This window comes from Ammodytes marinus, assembly GCF_949987685.1.
Source record: "Ammodytes marinus genome assembly, chromosome: 19".
NCBI classification, from domain to species: Eukaryota; Metazoa; Chordata; class Actinopteri; order Uranoscopiformes; family Ammodytidae; genus Ammodytes; species Ammodytes marinus.
Genome location: NC_137223.1, coordinates 23,854,001 through 23,866,829, shown reverse-complemented (window position 1 = coordinate 23,866,829; position 12,829 = coordinate 23,854,001). Strand labels below are relative to the sequence as shown.

At 36.8% G+C, this 12,829-nt stretch overlaps 1 protein-coding gene across 1 annotated transcript in view; it reads left to right on the top strand.

Moving 5' to 3' along the window:
• gtf3c2 (general transcription factor IIIC, polypeptide 2, beta) overlaps window positions 1-11,433 on the top strand; it is a 31,360-nt gene extending 19,927 nt beyond the window's left edge. The window contains exons 16-21 of the mRNA XM_080047514.1: window positions 4,498-4,659; window positions 5,347-5,425; window positions 5,794-5,922; window positions 6,267-6,548; window positions 7,328-7,435; window positions 9,279-11,433. Coding sequence (XP_079903640.1) covers window positions 4,498-4,659; window positions 5,347-5,425; window positions 5,794-5,922; window positions 6,267-6,548; window positions 7,328-7,435; window positions 9,279-9,458 — 940 coding nt within the window. The 3' untranslated portion in view covers window positions 9,459-11,433. The remainder of the gene's footprint in view (window positions 1-4,497; window positions 4,660-5,346; window positions 5,426-5,793; window positions 5,923-6,266; window positions 6,549-7,327; window positions 7,436-9,278) is intronic.
• The last annotated feature ends 1,396 nt before the right edge of the window (window positions 11,434-12,829 follow it).

Genomic DNA, 12,829 nt, shown 5'->3' with positions numbered 1-12,829 from the left:
ATCTGAATCGATGAATGAATACATTTCACTTTCTTTATTGTGTCACATGTTTCCTCATTGGTCAACTGTGAACTTTTTAGACATTCAAATTGATCTTGATGTGTTTATCCAATAAGTGTACAAAATATCAATAGAAAACGTTCTAGTACCCTCCTTAGTTGTACAGCTTGAATCATTCTGTAAAACCACTGCAGTGCCCATTCGGAATGTGCTTGTTTTCGCCGCTTAGATTCTGATGCCCCCTCTATTAGTGCTGTTACGGTATTTTCATATGGAGAGCAATGAACTGCCCCCATGCAGGTAAAGAAAAACTGATTTGTGGAAAACCTTGAGAAAACAAGAGTGAAGAAGAGAAATGGATTGCAGGATTTTTTCTCTACCACTTCTGTCTGGTAGTTTTATTCACAGCCAATTAAAAGGATTGTTCAAGGCAGCACAATAAATATTGGAGGCAGAAATTTGTGCTGTACTTTGGCAGACAAGCCCTTGCTCCCGGTGTATTCAGGCTCTAATTCAAAATGTAGGGTACAAGGTCTGGCGTGCTGCCATCTCCTCTCTCTAAGCAATCACCATTCAGGTGAAGTAGCCTCACTTGTCTCTCCACTAGTCTGCAGTCTTTCTGGGATCAAATTAACCTTGAGGAAGCTGCCCCGAAATTACTCAAACGTTTGGGCCTCCTGCTACTGTTAGAATATGTATCTGGGTTAAGACCTTCATAGGATAGAGCCAAATAGTATTGAAAAAGGAAAATAAAACATAATTCATTTGAGGAAGCAAGTGTATCTGTGTAAGACAATCTTCTATATTTTTTAATTTTATTCTTCATTTTATTCAGTTTATATTGTGACAAATAAAAAACTCAAAAACTGTAAATACCTTATTAATTTTCATCTTGATAGAGTTAAGAAGCTTTTTTGTTCAGGAAAGTTTGAAAAAGTCATGCACGTTCATGCAAATTTCAAATTCAAATCTTTGCTTGGTTGGAAAAAATAAGCTGATATCTATGCTATTTTAATAATTAAATTTATGGCTGTACCGTTGTGTACTAAAGTGTACCATCACTTGACTTTGTCTTTTACTTTATGGGGGAATGGTATGTGCACTAAATGATGTTCATACCAAACTACTAGGTGATACACTCTACTTTAATTCAGATAAAATCCTTATAACTTTCTTGATGTACAGTCAAAACCGAAATTATTCAAGGTCAAGGTCACTTTTATTTATATAACACCTTATAAGAACCTAAATTCACCAAAGTGCTTTACATAAAATACATAAATTAAAATACAACAGCACACATTAAAAAACACTTACAGCAATGACACAAAACAATTCATTAAAACGTAAAAGCCTGTGGAAAAAGGTGAGTTTTAAGAGTGGACTTGAAGGTTTCCAGAGACTCAGATGAGCGAATATGGTGTGGTAAGCTGTTCCAAAGTTTCGGGGCAACTACGGAGAATGCCTTTAGTTTTAAGCCTGCTGTTTGGCACATCCAGAGATAAGCTATTTGCAGACCTCAGAGCTCTGCTTGGTCTATGGACCTGTATGAGTTCCGCCAAGTACACAGGGGCCATACCATTTAAAACTTTAAAAACAAACATCAGGATCTTCAAATCTATTCTGGGCCCTGGCAAATTTTTAATTAAAGTTACTTTTATGAAACCACCAAGCTTTTTCTTGATTGTAAATGACACAGGCTTCTTCCACAAGATAATAAGACGATGTACAAGAGGCATCATTGTGGGAAAAAAAAATTCTTTCAGCTTTCATTTACATTTGAACAAAAAGTGGCATGTCCAAAATTATTCATACCCTTCTCAATAGTCAATAGAAAAGTCTTTATTGGCTATTACAACAATCAAACGCTTCCTATAATTGCTGGCCAGATTTTTTGCATCTCTCCACTAATTTCGGTTTTGACTGTAAGTTCGTACAACCCCAAAATCTGATGCATACTCTGCATTTGGCTGAGGTGAACACTGTCTGGCCATTATTGGTTATGTAATTAAAGGTCATATCTCATCATTAGGTTTTTATCCTCCATAGGGACAGTGTCATCCCTCTTTAATGTCTCCCTGCTCCGTCACTCTGCTGATGTATGTGTAGATAGACGGAGGGGTCATTTACATCACCTAGGTCTGCTGCAAGTCAGCACTAAAGGGCTGAAGCAATATCCCTGGGGCAAAACGGGCTTTTTATTAAAAGTCTGATATTGGCCAGTCATCCCCCTTTTGACGTTATAGAGAGAAATTCCTTCTTTCCCCAAAAACTTTTCCAGTAGTGGTCTGCAAATCAATAAGGGAGAAATCTGCAATATCTACTTCTAAGGTGCAGAAAACCAACCCTAAAAAATGATGAATATGGCTTCTGGTGGCACTTAATGTAAATTGCTTTCAAATGGCTTTTTTCTATCTTCACATTAATACAGTTTTTGAAGAAATGCTGAGATTAGAATTCCTGGGAGAAATGCTGAAAAACTATTTTTTAAGATTTTTTTTTTTTTTAAATGCGTATTGAACATCAGCTCAAAATATGAGATATCAGCATCAACTGCCAGACTCAGCCAGTTCTCTCCAGCATCAAGTTTGACCTTAAACTTTTAATACTTATTCGTTCAACAGGGTTTGAAAACTTTGAATGACCAAACAAGGACTTTTATAACTGAAAATGTCCCGTCTCTACAACACTTTGATGCACAATCGTTCTTCAATCATTTTTAGATTAAACAGTGACAGCGCAATTTATTTTGTGAAACGGTTGGCTTGTATTTGGTGCATTTTAAACCAGAAATACTCTGCCAGGTGAACTTGTACCCATGTTTTGTTTAAGTTGATATTTGTTCTGTTCACATTATTTATTTTGAATGTTGTTTATGTTTTATTTCTTCTCTTTCTTGGACATATTCTCCTGTTGACTTGACTAGATACGTAAGAGTGTATGAATGTTATGACCCCTTATAAAGGATATTGTTTCTAAGAGGAAGTTATTGCTGTAAAAAGTAGATCTGAAGAATATTCAAAATAAAAAATAACTATTAAAAAAATTATAATAATAATACTCAGAAAGACTTCTGTCAGGACATTTCCCGTCCTGATTATTTTTTATATCATCTAATTCAAATTTCATTCTAAAAATAGTAATAAAAAAAAAAGTTCTCATACAAACTCTCGCAGCACTCAGCATGTGTAAAGTTTTAGTACATTTCTATTTATTATCCCCCTTAGAAGGAGCAGTGGCCCACTACAGACTCACTAATGGGGCCATTTAACAGCCTCCTAAACAATCCTATCTCGAGCACTCACTGATTAAGCTTTGTAAACACATTGCATGCTTGAGGCCCATATTTAATATTTTAATTTCTCGCGGTAATAAATGTTGCCATTACCATCTCTGCGGCATCTTTAATCTCAGTGACACTAACGACTAACGGCCAGATTCTGCCTATTATTAATCATTACTGTTTTTTTCTGCGTCACATATTTTAGTAGAAGTTATTAACCTGTAGTTGAACCAAAGGTGTGTATTTGAATATTAAGATTATTTCTCCAGAGTGAGTCAGCGTTCCAATACCCATACTTCCCTACTATTTAGTATGCCAGAAAAATATTTAGGATGTCCCAATACATGCACGTCAATTGTAGTATGCTGAACATACATAAATTCCACACTAACTCCAGTAACATTTTGGAGCATTCGTCTTTATTCTTGAAATTTCTCGACATAATGAAAAAATAAATCTTCCTTATCTGATTTTTTTCTCTCTCCTGTGGATCTAAAACTCTTCTGTACTTTAGTATGTAGTGAAGTAAAAAGAAAGAGTATGTGATTTGGAACGCAGGGAAAGTCAGCGTTTCAGTAGCAGAGAGGACACATATCCTCTACGGATCACTGCGTTTTAATTACATAGCAATGTTCAGAGAAAAAGATGGAACTACCACTCTCTCTGTTCCTATTCTATCTTTCTTTTACATTTCTTCATATTTTCTTTATGCTCTCTCTTCATTCATACACCACTGAGTTTTTGTCACAGTAATATCTGGTTGTATAGATTGCTCTGTCTTGGTTTGTTTTATTATATATTTCTTGAACAACCCTGATATCAATATTAGTATTTGCCTAGAATTTTTTTATTTTTTAACATTTTTCCACTTATTTAAATGTGCTATGAGGAATTTTGAAATATTTCTGAAAAAGTCTAATTTTTCTTCTGATGATCATAAATTCCATGTAACAGCAATCGAGACCATTTTTATAAAGTTTTTCTAAATGCCATACGCTCACCCAAGAACTACAGCTGGCGTAAGTAAAAACACTACCGCTTTTGTCCAAAGGGGGTGCAAGAATCAACACAAACTGAAAGTGCCTCGTAGCACCTATAACATGCCTTAAATTCAAAATGGACACTGAATAACTCTCTCTCTCTATCTGTCTCTCTATCTGTCTCTCTCTCTGTCTCTTTATGTTTCTCTATCTCTCTCTCTCTCTCTCTGTCAGGTTTCTGTTGGTGACGGCAGGAGAAGACCGCTACGTGAAGACGTGGGATCTCAGGAGGCTCTGCACGCCCGTCACCATTCAGAAACGCAACCTGACCACAGAAGTCTGTTGGCCATTGAACGCACCAGGCCTCATGTTTGCCCAGGAAAACGCCTACGCAGCGTAAGACAGCTGAACTCTGCTGTTTACAACGGCCAGAAATCAAATCAAATCAAATCAGTTTTATTTGTATAGCCCAATATGACAAAAAGACGTTTTCCTCAGTGGGCTTTACATTCCCTACAGTATACACCCTCTGCCCTTATCTATATACCTTTCTATCTATCTATCTATCTATCTATCTATCTATCTATCTATCTATCTATCTATCTATCTATCTATCTATCTATCTATCTATCTATCTATCTATCTATCTGCCCTTAGACCCTTAGCTCGGCTGAGAAAAAACTCCCAGTAAAAAACCCTTTATCGGCATAAATGTCCTTGAAGTAAACCGCTATCTCAGGAAATCTGTAATGTGTATTTTCAGTGTACTTATTATTATTATCATTATTATTATTATTATTATTATTATTATTATTATTATTATTATTATTATTATTATTATTATTATTATTATTATTATTATTATTAACTCAAAGTGTAGCTATTGCCACACAATGATTGTTTACCACAATAATACCGATTCAATTAAATATACATTCATATTGAATTTTTTATTCAGAATATTGACAATATTAATACTTAATACTTACATAAACTGTAGATTATGTACAGATCGGGGATTTTGGGTAAAATAATTTTCCTTCCTTCCTGTCTGTTAAATCTGTTTTTAATGTTTTAATTCAGGAACGGTTCCCATGGAGTCCACTACTTTGACCACAGCATGACCGCCATCTTCGCAATCCCTCGGACGGGCAACGTGTGGGTGAGTGTGACCAGCCTTCAGCGACACCAGTTTGTATATGGTCCAGTTTGCCATACTGAGAAATACAAAGACAGTTTTGTGGAGCTGATAGGCTTACTCAACTGTGTGTCGACTCATTAGGCGCTGGCTTGAATCTAACAGACATTCATTTATAAGAAAAAGTTACGCACTATATCTTTAAGTTACTATCTGTTTCTAATATAAATGCCATAAGAATCAAAGTTTCCCATTTTAATTTAAATTTTTCTTGATAAAACATGGTGCTTTCATTTGCATTATATGTCCCAAACAAGTCAGTAATTCAAGAAGGAAGGAAATCTGATATCTTAATACTGATGTTTATTTTATTTTTGTGTTTCATTGCACAGTCCTTATCGTACACCGATTGGTTGAATGGAGTGATGACATCAGACAGCCTTGGTGAGGTCATCTTGGCGCTGTTACCTCACGTCTGCTACACTCCGCAATACTTCAAACGAACCATAGAGAGGCGCTATGTAAGTTCACTCTTTACTTTTTACTTTCTTTCTCTATTCTTGCTTCCACTGTGTTTTAGCCTGCAGTTTTACTCCTGGTTATTCTAAGATATTAATAGTTAACTGTGATTAAGCAATATCACATGAGAGGGAGGAATGTTGTCGCTCTATATCAGCACTGCTGTGATTCGGTCGTAGGTAAGAGGCCGCTGGCAATTTGCAATGCAATTTATTTAAAAAATGTGTCTTCTGCATGTCTTAATTTTTTATGTATTTTATGCCCCTGTAAAGCACTTTGAATGTCCTTATGTCTAAATTGTGCTATAGAAATAAACTCTCCTTGCCTTGCTCTGTTGTATCTTCAGCCCGTCTTCTTCACAGACCTGGGGCCTTGTGACGCTGAAAATGGAGAGAATGAAGGAGAGGAAGAAGAGAAAGAAGAGGAGGAGAGAGATGCTGTTGAAGAGCAGGACGGACTAGACACAGAACAACCGCCCAACGCTGCGTCTGAACCGGGGGATGAGGGTATCAACGAAAACAGAATAAATGGAGGAAAGGGTGGAAAGAAGAAAAGAATCGCTCTGCGGGTACAGACATACAAAGAGGTGGCGAAGACATCTAGCCTCCAACACGTAGACAGTGATATGGTGAGTACAGGCAAAAAAAATAAAAATTGTCACAAGTTATTAATGGCTTCACCCACAAGAAAAAAAAGAGTTGTTTTATGTATAGGTGCTCTGAGGAACTTTCAGCTTGTGTTCATTCTAGCGCCCCCTTTGGACAAAAGCGGTAGTGTTTTTACTACTTTGTTCCTGTGTGAGCGTATACCCATGACAAAGGCATTAGGAAAAACTAAGGAAAAATAGCATTCTTTGCACTGATGGTCTCGTTTTGCTGTTACATGTCATTTATGATCATCGGAGGAAAAAATGTGACTGTTTCAGAAATATATAAAAGTTCCTCCTAAATGACCAATCAAACTTATCATAGTAATCAAAGTCTTTGAATTTGATGGTTAAGAAAGTGTTGGAACCCTGAATTGACTTAAGTGATTTATGAAAACAAGCTGTCATTTAATATTATTTTGGGGCGACTGTGGCTCGGTTGGTAGAGCGGGTCGGCCGATGATCAAAGGGTTGGAGGTTCGATCCCCGCCCTGCCACTTGTGTCATAGTTGTTGTGTCCTTGGGCATGACCCTTCACCCACCTTGCCTCGTGTGAATGTCGATAGTTAGCCTGCTGCTATCGGTGTATGAATGTGTGTGTGAATGGTAACGTGTAAATGGGAACAGGTCTCCCTTGCAAAAGAGTCTTCGGACTCAATGGGATTTACCTGTATAAATTAAGGTTAAAAAATAAAAAATAATAATAGCTCACACCTTATTCTACATGTACAAATATAATAATCATCTCCTCTGAATTTCAGCGGAGCTTTACAGGATACATGAAGCGAACTCCATGGAAGCGCATGCAAAGAACAGAGTTGAACGCAGAGATCGGCATGGATGATTTGCCACTGGCTGCACTACACAAGGTATACACACACTCTCCACTATTACCTAAACCTAATTTCAACCTGAACCTTAAAACCAAGTCTTTACCCTCAAATAATCCTATTTAAGTAGTTAAGTCTTTAAGTTTTCTCTCTCTCTCTCTCTCTCTCTCTCTCTCTCTCTCTCTCTCTCTCTCTCTCTCTCTCTCTCTCTCTCTCTCTCTCTCTTATCCAATGCACACACACACACACACACACACCAGTCCCTGCCACAGCTCCAACATAAAGAATAGTAAAATAGATAGATAAAAACACTAGACTGAATGGAAAAGAATGAAGTGAGCTATGGAAGAATGGCCTCTTATTCTCCCCTCCCTCTTTCTCCTCCTCTGATGAGCAGCTATAAAGACAAGCCCAATGTAATGATGTGTAAAATTAGAAAAATGTCACCCATCACCGGTAGTGAGGGAGGGGGAGATAGAACGCGGCCATTCCAGGATTTGATGTGTTTAATTCTTGAGTGTGTGTGTGTGTGTGTGTGTGTGTGTGTGTGTGTGTGTGTGTGTGTGTGTGTGTGTGTGTGTGTGTGTGTGTGTGTGTGTGTGTGTGTGTGTGTGTGTGTGTGTGTGTGTGTGTGTGTGTGTGTGTGTGTGTGTGTGTGTGTGTGTGTGTGTGTGTGAGGCAGAAGTGGAGGGTGTCAATGTGCCCTCAGGAAAGACATGATGGACGGGCACATCATGGGATTATCTCCAAAAACAAAACCCCACTGTTTGTGTGTGTGTGTGTGTGTGTGTGTGTGTGTGTGTGTTTTATTTGGCTGAAGGCTATAAATGGATCAGAAAGGGGGAAGACAGTGATTCTAGAAGAGGGACTAGGGACACTATGTTGATTTATAGTGATGAACAGAGTGTGTGTGTGTGTGTGTGTGTGTGTGTGTGTGTGTGTGTGTGTGTGTGTGTGTGTGTGTGTGTGTGTGTGTGTGTGTGTGTGTGTGTGTGTGTGTGTGTGTGTGTGTGTGTGTGTGTGTGTGTGTGTGTGTGTGTGTGTGTGTGTGTGTGTGTGTGTGTGTGTGTGTGTGTGTGTGTGTGTGTGTCAGTCAATGCTATTCACTCACTGAGAGCTACAGCTGAGTCATTGACAGAGGCTGGAGTAAGACAGACTACTACTGGAATAAAAAGTGCTATAAGGTTATGGTAACAATAACTTGAGTTTTGGTTTAGTTTATTCACACGTCATATCATAAAGAAACTAATTCCAAGGTACAATTTATGGGAACGTAAGACGCGTGAAAGACAGCTGAAAGTGATTTTCAATATAGAGTCCTCTTATAAACTGTGAGAAAAATGACATAAGAAAATTAGATAGACGCACTTGATATAGTATTAGGAAACATACAAGATAAATAAAGTAAAAAAATATATTATTATTTTATGTCTTGTCTATATCTTGTTGAAAACTCAATAAAAACGTACGTGATAAAAAATATTAACTCTGAAAATAACAAAAAGTATGGGTAGCCTATCTGTTCAAAGTATATTTTCATTGTTTTTATAAATCACTGTATTGTTTAAATATATTTAAATAAACCCAGTATGTGAGATAGACAAAAAAAAATATCAAATCAAAATATCAAACATTCTTTAATACTCTCCCCTACCTTGTGCTGCTCCGGTGGTGTAGTGGATGGAGCGTGTACCATATTGGTTCCGGCCTTCGTTGCAGTGGTCGTGGGTTCAAATCCAACCCGTGGACCTTTACTGCATGTCACCCCCCCCCCCCCCTCTCTCTCTCTGTCTCCCCATTTCAACTCTGTACTATCTAATAAAAAAGCTTGAAAATGCCAAAAAATAAAATAAAATAACTCTCCATCCCTCCCTCTCCTCAGGTGCGCTTCAACCCCAACATGTGCTGCCACACGTGGTTTGTGTGCGGTGGGCAGTCGGGTCTGGTCAGACTGATGTGTCTGAAGGGTTTGGTCAACGCCACAACCACCAAGATCCTCTGTGAGACCCAGGAACAATTCAACACTCTCTACTCACCCACTGACCAGAGGAAGAAGCTATAGCAGGATCTCCACTACACAATCACAAGGTGCATCACACTTGGGTGTAAAAATGCAAAAAAAAAATATTTGCAAATAGTATTTTTTTAAGAATTTATAGGAGATATATTGATATTACAATGGTACAGAAGGGGTATTGTATAAATTAGATGGTTGTCAGTTGGGTTTTTTATCCTGTTTCAAGTGTGGAAAGGCCGGCAACGATCTACAGTAAAAAAGTGATTTGCAGGTTTTGTGGCATTTTTCTCAACATCAATTTCACTCTTTCATAAACTTTGGACATCTTACTTTATTTGGGAAAAACTTACGCAACCATTTCGTACTATAACCACAACTAGAAAGATATTGAACACCATTTTACTTCCCACCCAAAATAGAAAAATAAATGTTTCTGTTTCGTTGTCACTGCGCCGAATTATCATCAAAAGTTCCAACGGTGACAGTTGATTTTCAGCCAAGAAGTCTGAGCCGCTGGCAGTTAAAGTGCCTTTTGCTTTAAACGTAGCACTTCAGCAGTTTCCACCTGATGGTTATTGATTCCAAGTGAGGTCAGCCCAGTTTATCAGTTGCTCCAGAATCTTTTATTTGCCTCTTAAAACATGGCAGTGAAAAACCACTTTTGACAGCAGTCCAAAGTAATAAAAATATAAAGTAATCAGTTGCATTGAATGTTATAAAACTAAGCACTCTCAGGAATAGTCATTAATACATGTGGCGATTTGAAATGGTTGATAATAACAATAACAACGGCTGAAAAATCTTGTTTTTTTGCTGACTTCGAGTGGTTAAAGTTGTCTATAGTGATTCAGAAACTAACTTTAGGTTGTGACAGTACGCTATCACAACACTGATGGGTGTGTTTGCCGGTTAAACAGACCTAAACCTTGCAACAGGAATGGTGTTAAGTTATTTTAAAACAGTGCATTTGTTCAAAATCCCACTTTTGTCAATACATTACAAACCCGGACCTCAGTTTGAATTGTTCTATATTTTAGTAGTCTGTGCAGAAATTCATATTAAAAAGTGCTTCTGGTCACAAAATGGGGAGATATGAAAGTCTGAGTTGCAAAAATTTTGGGGGGGGGGAAACTTGTCAAACCTAAAACCTTAAAAAGTCTTTCTAATACATTATTTTGTCTAACGTTTAATTTTATAATCACTTAAGACATTCCACTGCAGTTTATGTGAGTTTCTGTCGTTAGATTACGTTCACATTTGTATTAGCAAAGAGCGTACAGCCACGAATATGTCTTTGCCGGTTGGTCGATCAAACGTACTCTATGGTTGCTTTCTTGACAACTTGCTATTTATATCGTTTTTTTTTTATAGACCCTTAAAGATACCTTAAAAAAAATACACACTCCCGTTGCGCTGTTGATTTTTTTTTTTTTCATTTTAACTGTGAACTGTAGTTAGTTTCAAAACATCAAAAGCAAGCCGGGAAACATCAGATTGTATCGAAATATTTGCTGCTGTATTTTTGTAATTGCAAATTTTTTTCTCTGCTATTATGTCAAATAACTCAGGCTACTACTGAGAGGAAATACTTGAATTTTTTTAGTGTAATTCCGCCGGATGTAATGTGTATGAATGACAATATTTTAGGTCTTTTTTCCATGTTCTTTCCTTTATCTGTTGAACTTATTTTTCCTGCTGTTGTTATTCTCTTACTTCAAAGGTTTGGATTAATTATTTAATACATTTATTTTAATTCTACATTATACACAGCCGCGATCTGTGACATGACTCGATTTAACTTTAAGTGTCTGTCTACAAAACAAATTATAATATGTTAGTTATTTACAAACGCAGCTGTGTACATTTTTAGAGGTTGTTCAAGACATGTTTTCCGTTTTCGAATGTGTTCAGTATTTTTTTTTATGAAATTTAAACAAAATCTCATTGACAGTTTTGGAATGATATTTAATAAATACCAAGATAATGCTTTGTCGGTTATAAAAAGAATATTTCGTAACTGACAAATTATCATCAAATCCTCACAATGTACAGCACCTGTGTTTTTGTTTTGTTTTTCTCTGTTTATATTTTTGAAAATGTTATATATAATAAATGTTTTGTAATAAAATTAATAACTGTGTAAAGTTTGAAAGTTTTGTAATATAATCTTATCACAGGTAAGTAAACGTTCTGGAGCTTTCGTTCATATCGCATGATCATCTTTAGTTAATGGGGTTTAAACACTTTTGTAAACTTTCGCCAAAGTATTGAGAAAACTTTTTAAGATAATTTTTTGGCATTTTCAAGCTTAATTAGACAGTACATAGGTGAAATGGGGAGACAGAGAGAGAGGGGGGATGACCTGCAGTAAAGGTCCATGGGTCAGATTTGAACCCGCAACCACTGCAACGAAGGCCAGAGCCAATATGGTACGCACTCTATCCACTACACCACCGGAGTTTTAACATTCTAATGTGTACGAGTCCAGGTCAACTAGGCAAACTCATTCTTCATAGCATCGAAAGGCTAAGAACAACTACTAATGGACAATTTGGTGGGATTGTTTTTCCAATAAATAAATTTTTTAAATCATCAAAATTCAAAACAATTCAATTAATAATCCAATCCAAACCAATACATTGACACAGTTGACCTGCAAACGTTGTACACATCAATGTACACCTCCAAAATAATGCAGACACTCTTTCCATCCTCAGCAATCATTTATTCCACATTAAAAAAACATCTTGCCACACATACAAATGAAATATCAAATGCCACAGATGTTGTCATGTGGATAATATCACCAGAACACTTAGACAAAGAGGACTTTTGTTTTTTTAAAGACTTGATTGTACAAGGGAGATAAATGTATTTACACACGGTCATGTACACACACACAAACTCATACACAGAAAATACACAATATTTGACATATTTACAACAGTCACACAAAGTAGAATCGGTAACGGACATCAACAGCACTATACAGAGCATTCTCAAACATTACACTTCCATAATGAACGAACGGTAAAACGCATTTTCCTCGCATGAAATTACCTTAAATGCCTACTTCACCAGTGGGAATAATGAAGGTGTATTGAACTCTTAAGATCCTATGTAGTATAAATATGCAAACATTTTAGAAATCGGTTCATCCTAGCCTGAGAAAAGGCAGAAAGAGTGTTTTATGGTCTCACTGTCTCACCCTACATTTTGCACAGTTGTGACATCACATGTAAAATGTTTGCATATTTATACTACATAGGATCTCAGAGTTCAATACACCTTCATATTCCCACTGGTGAAGTAGATCTTTAATCAGACTGTAAATACATATTTTGGTTTCAGTTTAACATGTATAGGAGAACTTCATGTATATCAGAACTAGTACAGTCAAATGCATTGGTCTTTTA